General features: G+C 43.9%; 2 protein-coding genes across 11 annotated transcripts in view; both read left to right on the forward strand.

Annotated features, from left to right (window-relative positions):
* FNBP4 (formin binding protein 4) overlaps positions 1-5490 on the forward strand; it is a 53588-nt gene extending 48098 nt beyond the window's left edge. For all 3 annotated transcript variants that reach the window (XM_050759136.1, XM_050759133.1, XM_050759135.1), the window contains 2 exons: positions 1923-2080; positions 4501-5490. In XM_050759136.1, the coding sequence (XP_050615093.1) occupies positions 1923-2080; positions 4501-4591 (249 nt within the window). In that variant the 3' untranslated portion in view covers positions 4592-5490. The remainder of the gene's footprint in view (positions 1-1922; positions 2081-4500) is intronic.
* A 1138-nt stretch (positions 5491-6628) lies between these two features.
* Positions 6629-26061, forward strand: part of AGBL2 (AGBL carboxypeptidase 2) — a 77084-nt gene continuing 57651 nt past the window's right edge. For 4 of the 8 annotated variants that reach the window (XR_007719438.1, XM_050759137.1, XM_050759139.1 and 1 more), the window contains exons 1-7: positions 6629-7115; positions 7257-7389; positions 7661-7724; positions 11782-11916; positions 14081-14134; positions 15236-15421; positions 20755-20862. Coding sequence is in view for 7 of the 8 variants with exons in the window: in XM_050759137.1 (XP_050615094.1) it covers positions 7357-7389; positions 7661-7724; positions 11782-11916; positions 14081-14134; positions 15236-15421; positions 20755-20862 (580 nt within the window). In the remaining variant the exon portion in view is untranslated. Of the gene's footprint in view, positions 7167-7256; positions 7390-7660; positions 7725-11781; positions 11917-11959; positions 12080-14080; positions 14135-15235; positions 15422-20754; positions 20863-26061 lie in introns of those variants that run through there. The other 4 variants (XM_050759138.1, XM_050759141.1, XM_050759142.1 and 1 more) reach the window with 4 other exon arrangements.

Consider the following 26061-nt stretch of genomic DNA (forward strand, 5'->3'; position numbering starts at 1 on the left):
TTTTTTTGAGTCGGAGACACCTGCCATCACCCCCAGCTAATATGGCAATTTGTTTTGTTGGTCTTTCCAGCTTTATTTTTTACCTTTTTTTTTTTAAATCATTTGATAGGAACGCTGCATCTATTTAAAATTTGAAAACGGGAACACTGTAATTCTGAGGAGACAAGATAAAGGCAGTATTTTGAATTGCATAGGGTAGGGAGGTTAAAGGAAATTTATATGACCTGATTTTATAAAATACCACATTTACAAAGAGACAGAGTCTCAAAAGCGGGGGAAAATGCATGTTTATTATAGACAATTTAGACAATGAAGGTAAGCGAAAAGAAGAAAAAAATTATACCATTATACCTTCTCTTAGAACTAACTGCATCATTGATTTTTTTGGCGGGGGGAAAGGAGACAGAGTCTCTGTCACCCAGGCTGGCATGCAGTGGCATGCTCTCTGCTCACTGTAACCTCTGCCTCCCAGTTCAAGCAGTTCTCATGCCTCAGCCTCCTGTGTAGCTGGGACTACAGGCATGTGTACCACCATGCCAGGCTCATTTTTGTATTTTTTATATTTTTAGTAGAGATGAGTTTTTGTCATGTTGGCCAGGCTGGTCTTGAACTCCTGGCCTCAAGTGATCCACTCACCTTGGCCTCCCAAAGTGCTGAGATTGCAGGTGTGACCCACCATGCCTGGCCTCATTGATTTTTTTGAGACAGAGTCTCGCTCTGTCGCCGAGGCTGGAGTGCAGTGGCGCGATCTCAGCTCACTGCAGGCTCCACCTCCCAGGTTCACGCCATTCTCCTGCTTTAGCCTCCTGAGTAGCAGGGACTACAGGCGCCTGCCACCATGCCCGGCTAATTTTTTGTATTTTTAGTAGAGACGGGGTTTCACCGTGTTAGCCAGGATGGTCTTGATCTCCTGACCTCGTCATCCGCCCGCCTCGGCCTCCCAAAGTGCTGGGATTACAGGTGTGAACCACCATGCCTGGCAGATGTTTTTTTAAATCTCTTTGCTTTTTTCAATATTTAATTATGGATATTTATTTATTTATTTGAGACAGAGTCTCGCTGTGCTGCCCAGGCTGCAGTGCAATGGTGCAATCTTGGCTCACTGCAAACTGACTCCCACGTTCAAGTGATTCTGCTGCCTCAGCCTCCCAAGTAGCTGGGACTACAGACGCCTGCCATCAACCGCCCCCAGCTAATATGGCAATTTGCTTTGTTGCTCTTTCCAGCTTTATTTTTTAGCTTTTTTTTTTTAGTCACTTGATAAGAACACTGCATCTATTTAAAATTTGAAAATGGGAACACTAATTCTGAGATGTGATAAAGGCAGTATTTTGAATCGCATAGGATGGGGAGGTTAAAGGAAATTTATATGACCTGATTTTATAAAATACCACATTTACAAAGCTTTATAGTTTTTTTGTTTTTTTGGTTTTTTTTTGAGATGGAGTCTCGCTGTGTCGCCCAGGCTGGAGTGCAGTGGCCAGATCTCAGCTCACTGCAAGCTCCGCCTCCCGGGTTTACGCCATTCTCCTGCCTCAGCTTCCCGAGTAGCTGGGACTACAGGCGCCCGCCACCTCGCCCGGCTAGTTTTTTGTATTTTTTTAGTAGAGACGGGGTTTCACCATGTTAGCCAGGATGGTCTCAATCTCCTGACCTCGTGGTCCGCCTGTCTCGGCCTCCCAAAGTGCTGGGATTACAGGCTTGAGCCACCGCGCCCGGCCCAGCTTTATAGATTTTTAACCAAGCCTTTTCATTTATAGTTCGTAAGAAATTTATGGCAAGAACTTGGAATGGTATTTACTTTCTTTTTTAAAGTGTGCATATTCTTTAGAACTGGGAAAAGGATCCTGACCTCCATTGTAGAGGACTTTTATCCTTATTTTATGTTTTATATTCCTTTTGACCTTTAACCTTCGTTACAGGCAAAGAAGAGTAAAACCAAAATGCCATCTTTGGTAAAAAAGTGGCAGAGTATCCAGCGTGAGTTAGATGAAGAGGACAATTCTAGTTCCAGTGAAGAGGATCGAGAATCAACTGCACAGAAGCGAATTGAAGAGTGGAAACAGCAGCAGCTGGTTAGGTAAAAGAAAAGGGAACACAGATGAGATGGGGTTTTAGACTAGGTTGAGACCTACTATGAGATGGAGTAGGTTGTGGTTGTTACAGATGCATTAGAATAGACATATTCTTAAAATCACAGCTTGTAAATTTATCTAAATGTTTCTTATTTATAAACATGTTTAATGCCTTATAGAAATTATGGTCTAGCCTTTTTTCAAAATCAGAAACAACAGAGTTGTAGTATTTTGTCCAGTTGATTGTTGATCTTAGGCAAAGACCTGTCTCAACTCAGTACATCATTTACTATCTAGATCCAGTGGAACCTTTTATGCACACACACACACACAGCATATATATATAAACTTATTTTACAAATAATTTATAGAATTAGACCCTTTTATACACACACACATTAACTTATTTTACAAATAATTTACAGTATTAGAATAAAGTTTTCCCCCTATCCCTATATTTCAGTTAAGCAAGGTAGAATACAGAGCTGCCTTCTGAATTGCACTTATTCCAGAATAGAAGTTAATGAGTGAGCACACCACACTAGGAACTAAATGAACCTCTTTTAGGTAAGAAAATCCTTCACTACCTTGCTTGACTAGAATAAAAGGATACGGAGAACTGGCTTCAAGTAATTGCGCCTCAGCCTCCCAGAGTGTTGGGATTATAAGTGAGCCACCACACTCAGGTTAGAAATGTTTTTTATGATGAAAGCACATGTTGGGCCGGGCGCGGTGGCTCACGCCTGTAATCCCAGCAGTTTGGGAGGCCAATGCAGGCAGATCACGAGATCAGGAATTCAAGACCAGCGCGGTCAACATGGTAAAACCCCATCTCTACTAAAAGTACAAAAATTAGTTGGGCCTGGTGGCGAACGCTTGTAATCATTGAGGCAGAAGAATTGTTTGAACCCACGAGGCGGAGGTTGCAGTGAGCCAAGACTGCGGTTTTGCACTCCAGCCTGGACAACACAGCAAGACTCCATCGCCAAAAAAAAAAAACAAAACACATGTTGGCTGGGCACTGTTGCTCACACCTATAGTCCTAGATGCTTGGGAGGCTGAGGCAGGAAGATGGCTTTCTCAAAAATTCTAGAAATTTTAAAGACTTAAGACACAGCAAATACAATTTTTTATTTCATATTTTCCTTGTTTTAAAGGTATACATTCTGAAATGGGCAGCATTCTTTGACTGCAACTCACTGTTCATCAGTTGTCAATGTATAAACTAGAACACAGCTGTCTAATACTGATGCCAGATTTCAAATTCATCTCTGATAGGTTCTGGCTTATTTTTTATTAAAGGATCTAATGCATCCATTCTGTTAACTGCAAGATACAATTTGAATTTTAATACTTACAAATAAAACTACTTGAAAGAGAAACTCAAAAATACTAGATCCGACTGGGCACAGTGGCTTACGCCTGTAATCCCAGCACTTTGGGAGGCTGAGGCGGGTGGATCATGAGGTCAGGAGTTCGAGACCAGCCTGGCCAACATAGTGAAACCCTGTCTTTACTAAAAATACAAAAATTAGCTGGACGTGGTGGTGGGCGCCTGTAGTACCAGCTACTCGGGAGGCTGAGGCAGGAGAATCGCTTGGACCTAGGAGGCAGAGGTTGCAGTGAGCCGAGATCATGCCACTGCACTCCAGTCTGGGCAACAGAGCGTGACTCCATCTCAAAAAAAAAAAAAAGAAAAAAAAAGTTAGATCCAAGGGTCCCTGTTGGTAGATTGAGGGTTAGATATATTTGCCCTGAAGAATCATAACTCCTATGGGCTAAGAAAAACTTTAGTAGAACGTGTTTTATTTCTTCAGTGTGCCTTTAATGGTTACTGGAGGTATATTTATATAAAATAAATAAGGCCAGGCATGGTGGCTCACGCCTGTAATCCCAGCACTTTGGGGGGCCAAGGCAGGCAAATCACCTGAGGTTGGGAGTTTGAGACCAGCTTCACCAACATGGAGAAACCCTGTCTCTACTAAAAAAAATTAAAAAAAAAAAACAAACCCAGCCGTGGTTGCGCATGCCTGTAATTCCAGCTACTCTGGGGATCCCAGCTACTTTAAGGGGAGGCTGAGGCAGGAGTCGTTTGAACCTGGGAGGCGGAGGTTGCGGTGAGCCGATATCACACCATTGCACTCCAGCCTGGGCAACAAGAGCAAAATTCCATCTCAATCAATCAATAATAAATAAATAAATATGCGCTTAGACATATACATAAAACCAGGAGAGTGTTTGGTTGACCTATCAGAATGAAGAAGTTTGATGAAGAATATACTGATATTTGGCTGAGAAACAAAAGATTTTCATAAACATAGATGTGATCAGGTTTTTAATTTCAGTTAGATCTTTATTTGCTAGGAAATGAATACCTCTGTTAATTTTTCTTTCCACTGAAATAATCTGTATGTTGTTTTCACAGTGGCATGGCAGAGAGAAATGCTAATTTTGAAGCCCTTCCTGAGGATTGGAGAGCAAGACTAAAGCGAAGGAAAATGACTCCAAACACATAGTTTTTAAGTTTTTAAAACTTTTTTTGTATTATTACTTGTTTTGTGTTCAGTTCAAAGTCTTAACCAGTTTTATTGTCAAATAAACTATAAATGTTATGGGGGAGATCTTATAAATTTTCTGGGCAAGAGTGTATGCATACAAAGTTTTCACTTTTGTGAAATGTAATTTTTCTGTTTTGCTAAGGGATGAGGTGATTGGAATTGCTTTGACCATGCTACCTTTATTCTCAAACTGGCAAACTTAGCATGTTAGGTATATTAACCTCATCAATCTTGAAGAACATGTGGTTCATGAGGATAACACCTCTGTAGAGGACTCCCTGACAAAAGTGAAGAATTCTCCTCCAGAACAAGTGCAATTCAGAAGGCAGCTCTGCATTCTACCTTGCTTGACTGGAATTGTCTGAATCTTTTTCTGACCTCTCTTCTCTAGTCGGCCACCCTGAAGTACTGAGGTCTAAGTGGTTTACCTCGTGCTGATAGATGGCCACACTCTTTAGAGTAGTTCTCATAAATTCTAGAACTGGTAGCTCAGTCGTTTCGCACACTAGGTGGCATACAAGCAGCAGCAGGTGTTCATATCGTTGATTTTGAGAATTTCCCCCCAAGTATGTGGCAGTAAATGCAAAGAGACAGTCTGTGTATTAATGTCTCCATTGTCTTAACCTTGTTCCAAAACAAAATTCACCTCCTTTCTTTATGTGAATGTATTCTCCATAAAATTCCAGTATTTAAAAAGCAGTTTACTGTTCTGTACTTTCTATTGTATCACAATCAGGTAAAAGTCACTTTAAACTGAGGAAACGGCAAATTGTGTTTTAAAGCTCTTTGTATTTCTCCAGTTTCTGACCTTGTAAATTTGTATATATGCACTAATAAAGCTTTTTTTATAATTCTGATGGGTTATCCTTTTGCTCATCAACACCTGTTATTCCGATTATGTAACCAAGACTTGTTTTCTTTTTTTTCTAAGAATATACAATGCAAGGTGCAAACATTTAAGAACAGCTTTCAAGAAAAAGAGCAGATCTTGAATGGGGAGTGGTGGGGCCAGTTTAGACAAACAGGCTTCTAGTCCCAGATGGTGCTATGTGATCCAAGTTTTGGGGTCTAATATTATCTATAATATCTAGATTGGTTAATAGCCATGTTAGATAATATTTGACCTACTTAATTCCTGGCAATGATGTAATATGGTTAACATTTCGAAAAAAGTTGCTTTATAGCTTTTTCCCCCATTGATAAAAGTATCAGATACGGTTATATTCATATATAGTTAACCAAGGACACGTGTTTGAATTTTATTGTAGTATATTTATTTTTTTGTTCTTGGTTTTTTTTTTTTTTTTTTGAGACAATTTCGCTCTTGTTGCCCAGGCTGGAGTGCAATGGCGCGATCTAGGCTCACTGCAACCTCCACCTCCCGGATTCAAGTGGTTCCCCTGCCTCAGCCTCCCGAGTAACTGGGATTACAGGCATGCGCTGCCATGCCCAGCTAATTTCGTATTTTTAGTAGAGACGGGGTTTCTCCAGGTTGGTCAGGCTGGTCTCAAACTGCGGACCTCAGGTGATCCGCCTGCCTCGGCCTCCCAAAGTTCTGGGATTACAGGCGTGAGCCACCGCGCCCTGCCTGGAGTATATTTCTATGCATATAATTAATTTGTTAAACCTAATCAAAATGTGTGATTTGAATTTGCTAGCTTCGTTTCTTAAGATTTTCAGTGTAGAAGGTAATTTTTCCATTCTAGCTATGGAGTGGACACAAGGTGAAAGAAGCAGCAGCTTAGAGCAAAGCATGCACAACAATTATCTAAAGCCAACAGCAAACGAGCTTGGAAATATGTTGAAGGCTACTGGCATCGTACTCATCAATGCGGTTTCGATTCCCAGGTTGGGGCTGTAATGTATGAGGTGAAAAATGAGTCTGAATCGCCGCTGCCCGCCCATACTCGCTGCAGACCTTCCCGGGGCTGCCCGCTCCCTCCGTGGGGGCGGGGCCTAGCTTGCCGGAAGCGCCCGGCCGCCCCGCCCTTTTTCCGCTTCCGGCTCGCGGTTGCTAGGCTACCCGGGCCCTCACAGACGGCAGTGGCTGGCGGGTGCAGCTAGTTTGTCCTCTTACCCACACACTGCTTGGCCTCTGTACCTAAGTGCGGTGGCCGCCTGCCTCGCTGGGGCTTCTCTGCCGCACCCATCCGTGCTGCTTGGGACGGGCCAGGGCGCGAAGGCGGTCGCACCCATCGCTCTGCCCTCCTGAGAAGTTTCTGTTCTCCTTCCCCCTTCCTACGCTTAGGAAACCCCCTCACCACCTGGCCCGGACCAGGTTCCTCTGAACCCTAAAGGGCCCGCTCTCCCAACCCCCTGACCTTTTTCCATCGACACTGACCGAGACGACTCCGTCGCGTGCTCCCATCCCCATTTCTTTCACTTTCCTGTGGCGAGCATCTCCCTTCTCAGGGAAAGGGAACCATGGGGCCAGCACCTTGGGAAGAAGAGGCGGGAAGACACGCCGCCCTCCCTGTCTCAGGTGCACCTCTGGCCTCGGCGTGACCATCTTGTTGAGCTGCGGAGAAGCTGGGTTGGCAGGGTTTTCTGAAGTCAAGAGGGAGCTGGGGGGCGCCCGGGGAGGTATTGGCAGTTTTTCACTTGTCCTGTTCTGGCTTTGTAGCTTCTCGTGTGTAATCAGCTGCCTATTTGGAAACTGGGCAGGATTTGCGACTGGACGCTAATGTCACTGACTAGTTTTCATCCTATCATCCAGAAGTAACATGTTCCCAGCCTTGGAAACGCACCTAAAGCAGGTCGGTACACAGCACAGAAAGCCACAGAAATTTCTTCGGGGAACTCCATTTCTTTGGGAGCTCCACAGAAATCTGCTACTAGATAAGAAGGGATGTTCTGGTGGCATCTTTTCCCAGCTGGAGATCTTGATCCCCACAATAGAATAATTCGCAGGAATGCAGTTTGCTTGGTTTAGTTTAGTTTAGTCACATGCAACAACGCTCGTGTACTTTTTGCTGAGTCCATTATGGTTTGAAAACATCTTGACTGAAGTGGCCTTTCCTTTCACAGACTATTCCTGATCCTTATGAAGACTTTATGTACCGTCACCTCCAATATTATGGCTACTTTAAAGGTAATACCATGTTCTTGTCTAGTATCACCTTTCCTGGACTCAAGAGGAAAATTGCTTCGTTAGCTGAGAGGGTTGCACTTAGGTAGACTAATAAATAATTTGCATTGACAAATAAATATTTTTTCCTCTACCATTATTGCAAAGTACTTCGTTTCCCCATTGATCTGCAGGGTCACCTCTGTCAAGTAGAAAGCATCACTTAATACAAAGATCTGTTTCTGGGCTGTCTATTTCCGTTGGTCTATCCTTTATCAATATCACTGTCTCTTAATTACTATATGGCATTAAAATAGTCTTTATCTGGAAAGACATATCTTCCCACCTTGTTCTTCAAAAGTGTCATGGCTGTTCTTGAGTCTTTGCCTTCCTATATAAATTTTACAATTGGCTTATGACATTTTATTTTATTTTATTTTTGAGATGAAGTCTCGCTCTGTCACCCAGGGTGGAGTGCAGTGGCACGATCTCAGCTCACTGCAACCTCTTCCTCCCAGATTCAAGAGATTCTCCTGCCTCAGCCTCCTGAGTAGCTGGGATTACAGGCTCTATCCTCCACGCCCGGCTAATTTTTGTTTCTTTTTTTTTTTCTTTTTTTTTTGAGATGGAGTCTCACTCTTTTCACCCAGGCTGAAGTGCAATGGCGCAAACTCGGCTCACTGCAACCTCCACCTCCTGGGTTCAAGAGATTCTCTTGCCTCAGCCTCCCAAGTAGATGGGATTACAGGCGCCAACCACCACACCCAGCTAACTTTTTTGTGTATTTTTAGTAGAGATGTGGTTTCAACATGTTGGCCAGGCTGGTCTTGAACTCCCGACCTCAGGTGATCCACCCGCCTTGGCCTCCCAAAGTGCTGGGATTACAGACATGAGCTACTGCGCCTGGCTGTTTTTTTATTTTTGAGCTGGAGTTTCGCTCTTGTTGCCCAGGCTGGAGTGCCGTGGTGCGAGCTAGGCTTGCTGCAACCTCCACCTCCTGGGGTCAAGCGATTTTCCTGCCTCAGCCTCCCAAGTACCCAAGTAGCTGGGATTACAGGCATGCACCACCATGCCTGGCTAATTTTGGTGTTTTTAGTAGACACAGGGTTTCCTCATGTTGACCAGGCTGTTCTCGAACTCCTGACCTAAGGTGATCCACCCACCTTGGCCTCCCAAAGTGCTGGGATTACAGGCATGAGCCACTGTCCCCGGCCCGCTTGTGACATTTTAAAAGACTGTAGGAATTGCATTGAATCTGTAGATCAGATTTCACAAGAACTGGCAATTTTTCAACACTGGATTCTCCAATCTATGACTATAATATATATCTCCATTTACTTAGGTTTTTAATGTCTCCCAATAAAGATTTATAGTTTTTCATAATACTTCATATTTTATGCTATTATAAATGTTGATCTTAAAATTTTATTTCCTAACTTTGTTATTGGTATATTGAAATAAGATGGAGTAATATTGATTGTATTAGTATTAATTTTATTTTATTTTATTTTTATTTATTTTTTTTTTGAGACGGAGTCTCGCTGTATCTCCCAGGCTGGAGTGCAGTGGCGCAATCTCAGCTTACTGCAAGCTCCGCCTCCCAGGTTCACGCCATTCTCCCGCCTCAGCCTCCCAAGTAGCTGGGACTACAGGCGCCCGCCACCACACCCAGCTAATTTTTTGTATTTTTTTTTAGTAGAGACGGGGTTTCACCATGTTAGCCAGGATGGTCTCGATCTGCTGACCTCGTGATCCACCCGCCTCAGCCTCCCAAAGTGCTGGGATTACAGGCTTGAGCCACCGCGCCCGGCCAATTTTATTTCTATCAAAGAATGTTGTTAAATTTTTTTATTAACTACATTAGTCGTCACCCCTTATTATCTACAGGGGGGAGGTTCCAAGACCCCTGGATGGCCTGAAACCACTGATAGTACTAAATCCAAATCACTCTCATTCAGAACAGACTTCTGTCTTCCACCCACAAATTTAATGCCTTTTCTACCATAACTAAGTACTTATGCACTGTGGCCATAACTTTTGCAATTTGAAGTATGACAGCAAAACTATTATGAATTTCTTTCTTCTTCTTCACAATTCACAAATAGATTTGTTCTTACCATAGAACTTAGCAACCTCAGCATGCATATATATTTTATTTATTTATTTATTTATTTATTTATTTATTTATTTATTTATTATTTTTTAGATGGTCTGTTTCTTGCCTTGGCCAGAATGCAATGTTGCAATCACAGCTCATTGCAGCCTTGACTTTCCAGGCTTAAGCGATCCTCTTACCTCCCAACTAGATGGGAACACAAGCACAAGCCAGCACACCCAGCTAATTTTAAAATATTTTTTGCAGAGACATGGTCTTACTATGTTGCTCAGGCTGGTCATCATACGATTTTTTACTTTCCATACAAAGTCAAGAACTTCAGGCCGGGTGCGGTGGCTCACGCCTGTAATCCCAACACTTTGGGAGGCCAAGGTGGGCAGATCACCTGAGGTCAGGAGTTCGAGACCAGCCTGGCAAACATGGCAAAACCCTGTCTCTACTAATAATACAAAAAATTAGCTGGGCTTGGTGTTGCACGCCTGTAATCCCAGCTACTCAGAAGGTGGAGGCAGGAGAAACACTTGAACCTGGGAGGCAGAGGTTGCAATGAGCCGAGATTGTGCCACTCCACTCCAGATTGTTGAAGTTTCAATACCCTCTTCATAGGGAGAGAGAAATTCAGGGAGGAGGGTGTGTAGGCAATTGTGAAAGGTAGTAAATGATATTCAGGAGAAACGAATGAGCTCCAAAAATCATGTCCTGGGACAAAGTTCCTCTGAGCTCCGGGGAGGGGTGGCAAGCAAGTGAGGGGAGGAGCTTCACTGAAGAAAGGTTGTCTTACGCAAATAGTTGCCCAGGTAATCTCTGAGTTGCCCTCATAATTGATGAAAAGTCTATCGGGGTGTTGTGACAATTTTTAGTCTCCTCTTTAGTGGTTCATCTTTACTAGTTATTTGATGAGATTCCTAGGGAAGGGGTCTTAAAACAACTGCTTTTCTTTTGGAAAGAAGTTTCCTTAGTCAGATAAGGAATTCCAGAGAGTAGTCCTTTCCTGTTCTTGGGGTAGTGGGGAGACAGGAGAGGTCAGAAAGTCCTTGGTTCTGAGGCAGCTTCTAAGGCTTTTCTAATTTTTTTAAATTTATTTTTTCAACTTTTATTATAGATTAGAGGGTACATGTGCAGGTTTGTTACATGGGTAAATTGCATGTTATTGAGGGTTGGAACCCTTTCTATGTTTAGTTCAAAGTGTTCAGTAGGCCAAGTGCCAAACCTTTGGGCCATAATTGTTTTTTCTTTTTTTTTTTTGAGACAGGATCTCGCTCTGTCACTCAGGCTGGAGGGCAGTGGCCTCCACATCCCAGGCTCAAGCAACCCTCCCAGCCCTGGGCTATCATTTTCTGAGTTCCAACACAGCCCTTGTAGCTTCAGAATCTTTCTGCCTACCAAGCCCTTTCTCACTCCACTACACCAGGCTGCTTCTCAAGTCTCCTCTTTACATCCATTTCCTCAGCTGTAAGGTGGAGATAATTATGCTTCACTCACATGAGCTGGAATATGAAAGCTCTTTGAAAAATGCAGCGTATTCATTGCAAAGGCCTGTGGTGGTGGGTGGTGATAAAAGGAGTAGGGGTTTGGTATTGACCTAGATGTTAGAAGTGATGAGTCAGCCTTCCAGCAACCTTTTTTTTTTTTTTTTTTTTTTTTTTTGAGGCAGAGTCTCGCTCTGTTGCCCAGGCTGGAGTGCAGTGGCCAGATCTCGGCTCACTGCAAGCTCCGCCTCCCGGATTCACGCCGTTCTCCTGCCTCAGCCTCCCGAGTAGTTGGGACTACAGGCGCCACCACCTTGCCTGGCTAGTTTTTTTGTTTTTTTAGTAGAGACGGGGTTTCACCATGTTAGCCAGGATGATCTCGATCTCCTGACCTCGTGATCCGCCCATCTCGGCCTCCCAAAGTGCTGGGATTACAGGCTTGAGCCACCACGCCCGGCCACCTTCCAGCAACTTTAATTAAACTACCTATTTTTAGCGCAGAGAGGCAGTTTACCAAACTCTGCTACGCATCAGCATGTTCGGAAGAATAACCCTCAGTACCTGTTGCATGGCTCTCTTGGGGGAAAAGATGATTTGATACCAGACACCCTGCAAAAGGAGAAGCTTCTATGTGAGTAACAATCAGTATGTGTGACCTCTAGAACCTCATTGCCTAGTAACTCCTCTGAGTATTCAGAAGAACCTGCTCTAACATGGGAGAGGCCGGGGAGCAGCCTTGGCCTCTGTTTCTAACACCGTTCAAAACTTCTCTCTAAATCTACTTTGGATTACAGGTTTAAATCAAAATACTGTATTTTCTAGCCAGGCGTGGTGACTCACGCCTGCAATCCCAGCACTTTGGGAGACTGAGGTGGGAGGATCACTTGAGGTCAGGAGTTTGAGACCAGTCTGACCAGCATGGCAAAACCCCAGCTCTACTAAAAATATACAAATTAGCCGGGTGTGGTGACACACACCTGTAATCTCAGGACTTGGGAGGCTGAGGTGGGAGGATTGCTTGAACCCAGGAGGTGGAGGTTCAGTAAGCCGACGTTGGGCCACTGCACTTCAGCCTGGGTGACAAAGTGAGATTCTGTCTCAAAAAAAAAAAAAAAAAAAGAGTAATATGCCTGTCATGGTGGCTCACGCCTGTAATCCCAGTACTTTGGATAGCTGAGGCAGGCAGATCGTTTGTGCTCAGGAGCTCGAGACCAGCCTGGGCAACATGGCAAAACTCTTGTCTCTACAAAAACATACAAAAATTAGCTGGATGTGGTGGCAGGTGCCTGTGGTCCCAGCTACTGGGGAGGTTGAGGCAGGAGAATTGTGTGAACCTGGGAGGCGGAAGTTGCAGTGAACTGAGATTGCGCCACTGCATTCCAGCCTGGGCAACAGAGTGAGACCCTGTCTCAAAAAAAAAAAAAAAGTAATACATTGATTTTCAGTTTTGATGGATAATGCTTACTAAGGCTGTTTGCATAGGAGCAGTGGAAAACAGTTCTAGCTAGCTTACGCAAAAAAATAATTTTTTGCAGAGACACAGGTTTCTTCTAAAATCTAAGGGGAGGAATGCAGTTGAACTTCTCCCTCAAACCAAACATTGATCCACCCCTCTTTTCTCTATATCCCCCCTTGCTTATCCCCCACCTCCACCGCTGCCTTTATACCCCCACCCTCACAGTCCCACCACCTCCCATCCAAGCTATCATCATTCAGCCTTCTAATTGGTCTCCTGGCTCCTCTTGTTCTGTGCTGCACCCCCCAATCAGCTTTCCACATAGCAGTGTTTTTTATATGCAAATCTGACTAGGTCCCTTTTCTACTTAAAACCTTTGAATGACACAAGATCTGAAAACCATAAAATACATTATTGAATTTTTTTTTTTTTGAGACGGAGTCTCACTCTTGTCCCCAGGCTGGAGAGTGGTAGCACTATCTCAGCTCACTGCAACCTCTGCCTCCTGGGTTCAAGCTATTCTTCTGCCTCAGCCTCCCCAGTAGCTGGGATTACAGGTGTGCACCACCACTCCCAGCTAATTTTTGTATTTTTAGTAGAGACAGTGTTTCACCATGTTAGCCAGGCTGGTCTCAAACTCACAACCTTGGGTGATCGGCCCACCTCGGCCTCCCAAAGTGCTGGGATTACAGGTGCGAGCCAACACACCTGGCCAATATTAATAATTTTTTTTTTTTTTTTTTGAGACAGAGTCTTGCTCTGTCGAAAGGCTGGAGTGCAGTGGCTCCATCCTGGCTCACTACAACCTCCGCCTCCTGGCTTCAAGTGATTCTCCTGCCTCAGCCTCCTGGGTAGCTGGGACTACAGGTGTGCACCACGGTGCCTAGCTAATTTTTGTATTTTTAGTAGAGACAGGATTTCACTGTGTTAGCCAGGATGGTCTCGATCTCCTGACCTTGTGATCCGTCCACCTCAGCCTCCCAAAGTGCTGGGATTACAGGCGTGAGCCACTGCGCCCAGCTGGCCAGGCTGGTCTTGAACTCCCAACCTCAGGTAGTCCACCCACCTCGGCCTCCCAAAGTGCTAGGATTACAGGTGTGAGCTACCGTGCCCAGCCTGCTTTATATTTCTTTAGTTATGAGTGACATTGTGCAGCTTTACTGTCTTTTCAAATGTTTATTTCCTTTTATTTCCCCCATTAAAGTATGGGAGAAAGATTTAGCTAGAAATGCAGGGGTCCCAAGTGGGCATAGGAAATGAGAAGGGATGGGGATAGTGAACGGAAGAAAAGAAGACAATGATCCCTGAGACAAACGGGACCTCCTCTTCCTCTTTCTAGGGCCTACCAGTTTATCTTCAGCTGTGCACAGACAAATAGAAGCCATCAACAGAGGTATTTCATGTCCTTCCAGACCAGAAAATTCAAGCTCCTTTTTTGGACTATGTCTTCATCACCTGCTCTTCCCACCAAACCTGAGAATTACCAGACAGGAATGGGATTGATGCCTGATGAGCACTGAAGGATCCTCAGCCTTTAGTTCCCCCTTTCATTTCCATTTTTTTCTTTTTTCCTCATTCCCTTTTTTTTTTTGGACATAGACTTTCACTCTTGTCACCCGGACTGGATGCAGTGGTGCAGCCTCAGCTCACTGCAACCTCCACCTCCCAAGTTCAAAGATTCTCCTGCCTCAGCCTTCTGAGTAGCTGGGATTACAGGCATGTGCCACCACACCCAGCTAATTTTTGTAGTTTCAGTAGAGACAGGATTTCACCACGTTGGCCAGGCTGGTCTCGAACTCCTGAACTCAGGTGATCCACCCGCCTTGGCCTCCCAAAGTTCAAAGTTTTGGGATTACAGGCATGAGCCACAGTGCCCGGCCCCTCCTTTCTTTTTTACCTTCCTGAAAGCCTTTCTTTTCTTCCCTTTTTTTCTGATTCTTTCTTCTGCCCCATCTCACGCTTTATCTCACCTTCCTCTTTCCATCTTCTTTATGTCTCTCTTTCCTTGGTATGGTAATATTATGGTCCTGAAATTTTATTTGTAGGTTATTTCACTATAGTTGGTAAAAAAGAAGAAAAAAAGAATAAAGTTGTATGTACTTTTTTCTAAAATGGCAATGGATATATTGAAATTCCCTCTCTTGCCACTAGCCAAACAAAAATAATAAAGCACATTAAGTAACTTCTTATTCATTGTAACCAACTGTTGAAATGTCTTGGACCATTAAATTTAATTTTTTTAAAAAAAGGTTTTTTATTTACCCTAAAGTTTTATATTCAAACATTTAATAGACTGTGCAGAATTTTAACATTTTTTAATTTTGAGCCTGTTATTCTGGACTAAATCTTCTTGAAGGAGAAACATGTCAAATAATCATGTATCTGTGCTAATATTTTAATATAATGCTTAAAATAGTTTCATTGTTATAGATGAGCAGTAAAGTTCCCAAGGAGGAAAAGGAAGATGTTCACTTACTCTCTTTCCCTTTGGCAGATTCACATATGCTGAGTTTACCACATCTTAGGAGCAGACAGCTTCTTTATGATGAGTTGGATGAAGTAAATCCACGTCTTCGAGAACCCCAAGAGCTCTTTTCCATTTTGTCTACCAAGAGGCCACTGCTGGCTCCAAGATGGCCAATCGAATGTGAGGTCATCAAGGAAAGCATTCATCATATTGGTAATATGACTTATGTGAAGTGGTCTTGCTAATCTATTCTGCCTGACTTTTTTTTGTTTTTGTTTTGTTTTGTTTTGTTTTGAGAAGAAGTCTCACTCTATTGCCCAGGCTGGAGTGCAGTGGCGCAATCTCGGCTCACTGCAACCTCCGCCTCCTGGGTTCAAGTGATTCTCCTCACTCAGCCTCCTGAGTAGCTGGAATTACAGGTGCGCACCACCACTCCCGGCTAATTTTGCGTTTTTAAGTAGAGACAGGGTTTCACCTTGTGTGCAAGGCTAGTCTCGAACTCCTCACCTCGTGATCCTCCCGCCTTGGCCTCCCAAAGTGCTGGGATTACAGGCATAAGCCACCAAGCCTGGCCTTCTGCCTGACTTTATTACAAGACCTGAGAATGTTAAGTCCTATGTGCTTAAGTATAAGGCAGGACAGAGTCAACATTTGTTTGTTTATTTATTTATTTATTTATTTATTTATTTATTGAGACAGAGTCTCACTCCGTCACCCAGGCTGGAGTGCAGTGGCTTGATCTCCACTCACAGCAGCCCCCACCTCCCAGGTTCAAGCGATTCTCCTGCCTCAGCCCCACAAGTAGCTGGGATTACAGGTGCCCGGCCACCATGCCTGGCTAGTTTTTTGTTGTTGTTGTTGTTTGTTTGTTTGTTTGTTTTTTGAGACTGACTTTCGCTCTTCTTGCCCAGACTGGAGTGCAATGGCATGAGCTCAGCTCACTGCACCCTCTGCCTCCTGGGTTCAAATGATTATCCCGCCTGAGTAGCTGGGATTACAGGCGTGTGCCACCATGCCCAGCTAATTTTGTATTTTTAGTAGAAACGGGGTTTCTCTATGTTGGTCAGACTGTTCTCGAACTCCCAACCTCAGGTGATCCACCTGCCTCGGCCTCCCAAAGTGCTGGGATTACAGATTTGGGCCACTGCACCCAGCTAGTGTTTATATTTTTATTAGAGTCAGGGTTTCTGCATGTTGGCCAGGCTAGCCTCAAACTCCTGACCCTAAGTGATCCACCCGCCTTGGCCTCCCAAAGTGCTGGGATTACAGGCATGAGCCTCTGCACCAGGCCTAGAGTCAACATTTATTAACTCACCCTGAAACAGTTAAACTGTGAGAAACTGATATAAACTCACCAAAATCAAGTCATACTAATGTGTAAACTAGAATGCTTCTGAGTTTTTCAGAATGGGAGGATACCTTCCTAGAAGACAAAATATATAAATACTGAAATCTGTTTTCTAGATTAACCTGTTTCAGTGGGTTTTTTTCTTTTCTTTTTCTTTTTTTGGAGGGAGGACATAGCATCTTATCTAAAAATACAGAGGTGCTACCCTGTCTCAGTATTAATGTGTTTGGTTATGTAGTATTTTTACCAGTCTTGGTATAATTGAAGACTACATATACCACAACATAGTTTTTACTGTTTTTAGTTATATTTTGAGTGTATTGGAGTTTTCTTGTCGGAATGGTGGAGACTTTTTTTTGACATGGGTCATACCTGTGAGCTCTTGGAGCAAGCACAATCTTCTTCATCCATTTTATGGATTAAGCATTTATGGAAGTGGGTTGCATTAGAAAGTGAGGACTTCTCTAATGACCAGAACAAGTCTAGCAAACATCATGTATGTCTCTGCTTTATACTACTGGATAAAAAACTGGATATTCCTCTTTTTTTTTTTTTTTTTTTTTTGAGATGGAGTCTTGCTCTGTCGCCCAGGCTAGAGTGCAATGGCTCCATCTTGGCTCACTGCAACCTCTGCCTCCCGGGTTCAAGCAATTCTCCTGCCTCAGCCTCTCAAGTAGCTGGGATTACAGGCACACACCACCATTCCTGGCTAATTTTTATATTTTTAGTAGAGACGGGGTTTCACCATCTTGGCCAGGGTGGTCTCGAACTCCTGCCCTCGTGATCCACTCGCCTCAGCCTCCCAAAGTGCTGGGATTACAGGTGTGAGCCACCACACCCAGCTGGATGTTCCTCATTTTCTGTCTCCCTGCTTTATAATATTCGTTCATATGTGTTGTCATATGCTAAGTACAGTTCCTGGTGCTAGAGATAATAGTGATGAACAAAGTGGAGAGTTCATGGACCCAGAGTTCATGAACTAGTGAGGAAGTTCAACATTTTACCAGACAATTGCATAGTGCTTGGTCCACCTAAGCATACCTAACCCAGCTTAGAGATCAGCATAAGTTTTCAAAAGGAGTTGCCATCTAAGCTGAGATCTAAAGGATGAGTTTGAAATGATCCAATTAAGAGGGTCAAAGAAAAGTATTTCAGTTGGAAGAAACAGAAAAAGAGCATGGCATGCTTGGGCAACCATAGAACATTGAGGATTAAAAAGAGATGAGTCTGAAAATATAGGGAAAAAATAAAAGTGGAGTTTATTTTACTTTATATTTTATTTTAATTTAATATTTTATTTTTGAGACAGGGTCCTGTTCTGTCACTCAGGCTGGAGTGCAGTGGTGTGATCACAGCTCACTGCAGCCTTGAACTCCTGGCCACAAGCCATTCTCCCACCTCAGCCTCCTGAGTAGCTAGGACTATAGGCGTGCACCACCATGCCTGGCTAATTTTTTTTCTTTTTTTCTTTTTTTTGAGAACAGAGTCTCTGTTGCCCAGGCTGGAGTGCAGTGGCATGATTTTGGCTCACTGCAACCTCTGCCTCCTGGGTTCAAGTGCTTCTCATGCCACAGCCTCCCAAGTAGCTGGGATTACAGGCACGTGTCACCACACCCTGCTCATTTTTTATATTTTTGGTAGAGACAGGGTTTCACCATGTTGGCCAGGCTGGTCTCGAACTCCTGACCTCAAGTGATCCACCTGCCTCGGCCTCCCAAAGTGCTGGGATTACAGGTGTGAACCACCGCGCCTGGCCGCCTGGCTAATTTTTAAAAAGCTTTTTTATAGAGACACGTGGTCTCACTATGTTGCCCAGGCTATTCCCAAATTCCTGGCCTCAAAGGATCCTCCTGGCCTCCTAAAGTTCTGAGATTACAGGTGTGAGCCGCAACCCCAGCAAGGAAACTGGAATTTAATAACCAAGTTAATGCTGTAATTCACTAAACTACAAGATCTTTCTTTTTATTTTTTTATTTTATTTTATTTTATTTTGAGATGGAGTCTTGCTCTGTTGCCCAGGCTGGAGTGCAATGGCGCAATCTCGGCTCACCGCAACCTCTGCCTCCCAGGTTCAAGTGATTCTCCTGCCTCAGCCTCCTGAGTAGCTAGGATTACAGGCGTGCACCACCACGCCCGACTAATTTTTGTATTTTTTATTAGTAGAGACGGGGTTTCACCATGTTGGTCAGGCTGGTCTCAAACTCCTGACCTCGTGATCCGCCTGCCTCGGCCTCCCAAAGTGCTGGGATTACAGGCGTGAGCCACCGCACCCAGCCAACTACAAGATCTTTTATAAAGCAACTTTTAAAAAAAATTTTCAAAGAAACTTATTAACAATCACCTTATTGTTTAAACTAAATTGTATTAATAAGCACCTTATTGGTTGTTGTTGTTTTTGAGACGGAGTCTCACTCTGTCGCCCAAGCTAGAGTACAGTGGCACCATGTCAGCTCACTGCAACCTCTGTCTCCTGGGTTTAAGCAATTCTCCTGCCTCAACCTCCTGAGTAGCTGGGATTGCAGGTGCCCACCACCAAGCTTGACTAATTTTTGTTTTGTTATTTGTTTTTGTTTTTGTTTTTGTTTTGAGACGGAGTCTGGCTCTGTCGCCCCAGGCTGGAGTGCAGTGGTACGATCTCCACTCGCTGCAAGCTCCGCCTCCCGGGTTCACGCCATTCTCCTGCCTCAGCCTCCCATGCAGCTGGGACTACAGGCACCCGCCACCGCACCCGGCTAATTTTTTGTATTTTTAGTAGAGACGGGGTTTCACCGTGTTAGCCAGGATGGTCTCGATCTCCTGACCTTGTGATCCGCCTGTCTCAGCCTCCCAAAGTGCTAATTTTTATATTTTTTAATAGAGACAGGGTTTCACCATGTTGGCCAGGCTGGTCTCGATCTGCTGACCTCGTGATCCACTCGCCTCGGCCTCCCAAAGTGCTGGGATTACAGGCGTGCAAGCACCTTATTGTTTAAATGGTCAAAACCTCATCACTTCCCATAATCTTTGAGAAAATAAATTCATATAGTATTTTACTGAGGTATATCTTTGTATGCTCTTGGAATTAATCAGTGGCTACTGTTCTAAAAATGATAATGAAAAGTTGTTCAAGTTCCACAAAGGAAATGTTTTTATTTTTTAGTTTTTTAATTATTTATTTATTTATTTTGAGACAGAGGCTCGCTCTGTTTGCCCAGGCTGGCGTGCAGTGGTGTGATCTCGATTCACTGCAACCTCCGCCTCCCGGGTTAGAGCGATTCTCCTACCTCAGCCTCCCGAGCAGCTAGGACTACAGGCACATGCCACCATACCCGGTTAATTTTTGTATTTTTAGCAGAGGCGGGAGTTTCACTATGTTGGCCAGGCTGGTCTCGAACTCCTGACCTCAGGTAATCCACCCACCTTGTCCTCCCAAAGTGCTGTGATTACAGACACGAGCCCCTACACCCAGCCAAAGAAATCTTTTTAAATTCGGTATTAATGAAAAAGCCTTAGCTAGGCACAGTGGCTCACACCTGTAATCCCAGCACTTTGGGAGGCAGAGGCGGGCGGATCACCTGAGGTCTGGAGTTTGAGACCATCCTGACCAACATGGAGAAACCCCATCTCTACTAAAAAATACAAAATTAACCGAGCGTGGTGGCACATGCCTGTAATCCCACCTACTCAGGGGCTGAGGTGGGAGAATCGCTTGAACCCGAGAGGCGGAGGTTGCAGTGAGCTGAGATCGCACGATTGCACTCCAGCCTGGGCAATAGAGCGAGACTCCGTCTCAAGAAAATAAAAAGAAAGAAAAGAAAAAGACTTGCTTCCTCTGAAACGATTGATAAACTTAGTCCTCTATGGTAATAAAAAAAGTTATGTTAATGACCATATTTTGCTGATATTAAGGAAAGTCAGGGCCAAATTTTGAAGAGCTGTTGCAGCAGCTATATTGACCTTTCTGACTTATTTTTAGGTCTTCTATGGATAGTTTATTATTTCATTTTATATGCTCTTTGTTAAAAGTGTCCTCATAAGTCTTTATGGAAAGAAACAAGACATAATTATTTTATAAACAAGCAGGAAATTTAGGGTGGGAATTTGGTTTGATTCAACCAAACTAACCATTTGGAAAGTTATTATTATTATTTTATATTAGTTCTGATAGTGCCACTTACATTATTTCTTATTTTGTACTTTTTAAAATGTCTTCTTTCAGAGTGGGCTCCACCTCAACCAGAATATTTCTATCAACCTAAAGGAAATGAAAAGGTACCAGAGATTGTAGGAGAGAAAAAAGGAACAGTTGTCTATCAATTAGATTCAGGTATTGTCATTACACTGAACAATGAATGGTTAATCATGACAAAGTTATAATAAACATATGTTCAATAATAAAAGTGATTTTAAAAATCCATAGTTTAGTGGTAAACTCTTTTCCAGGCCAACCTGAGTGGGAGCCTGGGGGAGGAGTCATAAGCAGCCTGCTGTAAAGTTTCAACAATTTTCTAAAATCAAAGTACATTCTTTTTTTTTTTTTTGAGACGGAGTCTGGCTCTGTCGCCCCGGCTGGAGTGCAGTGGCCGGATCTCAGCTCACTGCAAGCTACGCCTCCCGGGTTCACGCCATTCTCCTGCCTCAGCCTCCCGAGTAGCTAGGACTACAGGCGCCCGCCACCTCGCCCGGCTAGTTTTTTGTATTTTTTTAGTAGAGACAGGGTTTCACCGTGTTAGCCAGGATGGTCTCGATCTCCTGACCTCGTGATCCGCCCGTCTCGGCCTCCCAAAGTGCTGGGATTACAGGCTTGAGCCACCGCGCCCGGCCAAAGTACATTCTTTTTAATAGTTCTAAGTCCATTAACAGCTTCTCTCTTGTTATTCTCCTTCCTGAAAATCAGATGTTGGATCATCTTTGGGGAGATTACTCTTCTTTTCTTCACCTCCTATATGTACTTTAATGAGTACTTTGTTCTATGTGCATATGACTGTCATTTAGTAATGCAGTTTCCTGTGTTGAGTTTTAAGCTTCTAGGGGTTGAATATATGTCTTTTGTAGAAATATGCAGAACATCATACCTAACAACAATAAAATACTCCTTCTTTTTGTTTTCGCCATCCCTACTGAAGTCATACACATTCTTTTTAAGGGCACCTGTTAGATTCCCCAGGATAAACTATATGCTAGGCCATAAAGCAAGTTTTTATACATGTAAAAGGATTAAAATAATTCAAAGTACATTCTCTGACCATAGTAAAATTGAATTAGAAATCAACAACAGAATGAAATATGAGATAGCCACAAATATGTGGAAATTGAATAACATCTTTCTAAATAACCTATAGGTTAAAGAAATCACAAGTAGACTTCAAAAATATTTTGAATGTAGTGAAAATAAAACCACAACATATTAACAGTTATAGGATGCAAAAACAAAATGAACCAGTGCCAGGGATATTTATGGGTATTTATGGCTTTAAGTGCCTGTATTTCAAAACAAAAAAGGCTTCTTATCAATTACCTAAGCTTCTACCTTAGCAAACTGGAAAAATAAAAGCCAACTAAACCCAAAGCAAGCAGAAGGAAAGTAGTAATAAAAATAAGAATGTGGCTGGGCACAGTGGCTCACGCCTATAATCCCAGCACTTTGGGAGGCTGAGGCAGGCAGATCACCTAAGGTTGGGAGTTCGAGACCAGCCTGACCAACATGGGGAAACCCCATCTCTACTGACAATACAAAATTAGCCGGGTGTGGCGGTACATGCCTGCAATCCCAGCTACTTGGGAGGCTAAGGCAGGAGAATCTCTTGAACCTGGGAAGCAGAGGTTGTGGTGAGCCAAGATTGTGCCATGCACTCCAGCCTGGGCAAGAAGATTGAAACTCTGTCTCAAAAAAATAAATAAATAAATAAAAATTAAAAAAGTATGTAGGCCGGGTGTGGTGGCTCATACTTGTAATCCCAGCACTTTGGGAGGCCAAGATGGGCAGATCACCTGGGGTCAGCAGTTCGAGACCAGCCTGGCCAACATGGTGAACCTCTGTCTCTACTAAAATACAATAAATTAGCCAGTCATGGTGGCAGGTGCCTGTAAACCCAGCTACTCAGGAGGCTGAGGCAGGAGAATCATTTAAACGTGGGAGGTGGAGGTTGCAGTGAGCCATGATGGCACCACTGCACTCCAGCCTGGGCAACAAGAGTGAAACTCCATTTCAAAAAAAAGAAGAAGAAGAAGAAGGTAGGCTGGGTGCGGTGGCTCATGCCTGTAATCCCAGCACTTTGGGAGGCCAAGGTGGGTGGACCACAAGGTCAGGAGATCGAGACCATCGTGGCTAACATGGTGAAACCCCATCTCTACTAAAAATACAAAAAAGTAGCTGGGCATGGTGGCAGGCACCTGTAGTTCCAGCTATCCAGGAGGCTGAGGCAGGAGAATCCCTTGTACCTTGGGAGGCGGAGGTTGCAGTGAGCCAAGATTGTGCCACTGCACTCCAGCCTGGGCGACAGACCAAGACTCCGTCTCAAAAAATAATCATCATCATCATAAGAGGCTGGGTTGGTGCCTCATACCTGTAATCCTAGCACTTCGGGAGGCGGAGGTGGGTGGATCACTTGAGGTCAGGAGTTTGAGACCAGCTTGACCAACATGATGAAACCCTGTTTCTACTAAAAATACAAAAATTAGTTGGGCGTGGTGGTGTGCCCCTGTAATCCCAGCTGCTCAGGAGGCTGAGGCAGAGGAATGGCATGAACCAGGGAGACAGAGGTTGCAGTGAGCCAAGATTGTGCCACTATGCTCAGCCTGGGTGACAAAGTGAGACTCTATCTCAAAAAAAAATAAAATAAAATAAAATAAAAAACAGAAAGCATTGAAGACAGAAAACTGATGGAGAAAAGCAAACCAAAAGTTGGTTGTTGGGAACATCAACAAAATTGAAACATATTTGCTAAACCAAAAAAAAAGGATAAGAGGCACAAATTATCAAAGTCGGGAATGAAAAAGGTAACAATAGGACCAAACCAGTACAAATCAAAAAAGTTACAGGGTAATACTATTAACAACTTTATGACAACAAATTAGACAATTTAGATAAAGAGGACAAATTGCTAGAAAGTTACCAAAACTGCCTCAAGGAAGAAATAAAAGGTTTAAATACATTATAACAAAAAAATAATGATTAGAGATCTTTCCAGGAAGAAAACCCAGGCCCACCTGGGACCTGGTAGCTCAGGCCTCTAATTCCAGCACTTTGGGAGGCCAAGGCAGGTGGATCAGCTGAAGTCTAGAGTTTGAGACCAGCCTGGCCTATGTGGTGAAACCCTGTCTCTCTACCAAAAATACAAAGTATCCTGGTATGGTGGTGTGCACCTGTAGTCCCAGCTACTCGGGAGGCTGAGGCAGGAGAATTGCTTGAACCAGGAGGTGGAGGTTGCAGTGAGCTGAGATCGCACCACTGCACTCCAGCCTGGGCAACAGAGCAAGACTCCATCTCAAAAAAAAAAAAAAAAAAAAAAAAAAAAGACCCAGGCTCAAATGACTTACTTGACAAGGTTTGTTTGAATTCTTTTCTTTTCTTTTTTTTTTTTTTTTTTTTTTTTTTGAGACAGAGTCTCACTCTGTCACCCAGGCTGGGATTCATGGTAGGATCTCACCTCACTGCAACCTCCACCTTCTGGGTTCAAGCGATTTTTGTTCCTCAGCCTCCAGAGTAGCTGGGATTACAGGTGTGCACCACCACGCCCCAGCTAATTTTTTTTTTTTTTTTTCATATTTTTAGTACAGACGGAGTTTCACCATATTGGCCAGGCTGGTCTCAAACTTCCAGCCTCAAGTGATCCACCTGCCTCCGCCTCCCACAGTGCTAAGATTACAGGCGTGACCCACCGCACCTGGCTGGTTTGTTTGAATTCTGTCAAACATTTAAAGATGAAATAATACCAATATTTCACCAACTCTGAAAACAAGAGGAAAAAATGTTTCCCAACTCTTTTTAAAAAATTTTAGAATCTTCCTCTGTCGCCTAGGCTGGAGTGCAGTGAGATGAACATGGCTCATTGTGTCTTCCACCTCACAGGCTCAAGTGAATTGTCCAACCTTAGCCTCCTGAGTAGCTGGGGCTACAGGCATGTACCACCCTGCCCAGCTAATTTTTTGTATGATTAGTAGAGACAGGGTTTCGCCATTGCCCAGGCCAGTCTCAAACTCCTGTGCTCAAGCAATCCACCCACTTCAACCTCCCAAAGTGCAGGGATTACAGGTCCCGTTCCCCTCAACTCTTTTTTTTTTTTTGAGACAGAGTTTCACTCTCGTCACCCAGGCTAGAGTGCAGTGGTGTGTTTCAGCTCACTGCAATCTCTGCCTCCCAGGTTCAAGCGATTCTCCTGCCTCAGCCTCCCAAGTAGCTAGAATTACAGGTGCCTACCATCACACCTGGCTAATTTTTGCATTTTTAGTAGAGAGACAGCGTTTCACCATATCGGCCAGGCTGATCTCAAACTCCTGACCTCAGGTGATCCACCCACCTCAGCCTCCCAAAGTGCTGGGATTACAGGCATGAACTACCATGCCGAGCCTTTGTTGTGGCATTTTTGTTTTTGTTTTTTTGTTTTTTTGGTTTTTTTGAGACAGAGTCTTGGTCTGTTGTCCAGGCTGGAGTGTAGTGGCACAGTCTCAGCTCACTGCAACCTCTGCCTCCCAGGTTGAAGCAATTCTCCTGCCTCAGCCTCCTGAGTAGCTGGGATTACAGGCACCCGCCACAACACCTGGCTAATTTTTTTATCTTTTTGGTAGAGACAAGGTTTCACCACGTTGGCCAGGCTGGTCTTGAATTCCTGACTTCAAGTGATCCTTGAAGGAGGCTGCCTCAGCCTCCCAAAGTGCTGGGATTACAGTCATGAGCCACCACACCCAGCCTGTTGTGCCATTTTTGTTTACCCACTTACTATTCCCCATTCCCCTACCTAGCAGAGGTCATGAGGATAGCAGCCCGCGATCCTGATGTGGAATGCTGGTGTTGGAAGTGGAAGAGGGGAGGAGGACAATGTAGACCTTATTCTCAAACTGGTTGTGACTGTTTTTTACCTTTCTCACAATTCCTTGAGGAGCCAGAGGAAAGACTGACTTTTGTTACTGCCCCCCTCTGGCTAAAGCAGTTTTTCCAGGTGCCATCTGCCTCTATCAAAAGTATTTAAAGACATACACTGCTCATAGCCACCTGGGGCAAGGGATAGCAAATAGTCAAGGAGCAGATAGGCCCAAAAGCCTGGGAAAGAAGCTGAGGAGAAAGATTCTTAGGGAGATGAGCACTTGGAAGGGCCTCCACATATACTGGAGAATGCAGTATACATGGCTAGAGCTGCATTCATGTTCAGAAAAAACCTGAGAAGATCCTAGGCTTGCATCTCTGGTTGGTGGTTGGGCTTTCTGCAACTAAAGATGAAGGCTAACATCGAGTGTTTGGCAGCCTGACTTAGTGTTGAGGAGAGCCTCACTTCAAAGCCAGTCTGCCCAGACTAGGAAAATTTTGTGC

This window comes from Macaca thibetana, chromosome 14 (genome assembly GCF_024542745.1).
Source record: "Macaca thibetana thibetana isolate TM-01 chromosome 14, ASM2454274v1, whole genome shotgun sequence".
NCBI lineage: Eukaryota > Metazoa > Chordata > Mammalia > Primates > Cercopithecidae > Macaca > Macaca thibetana.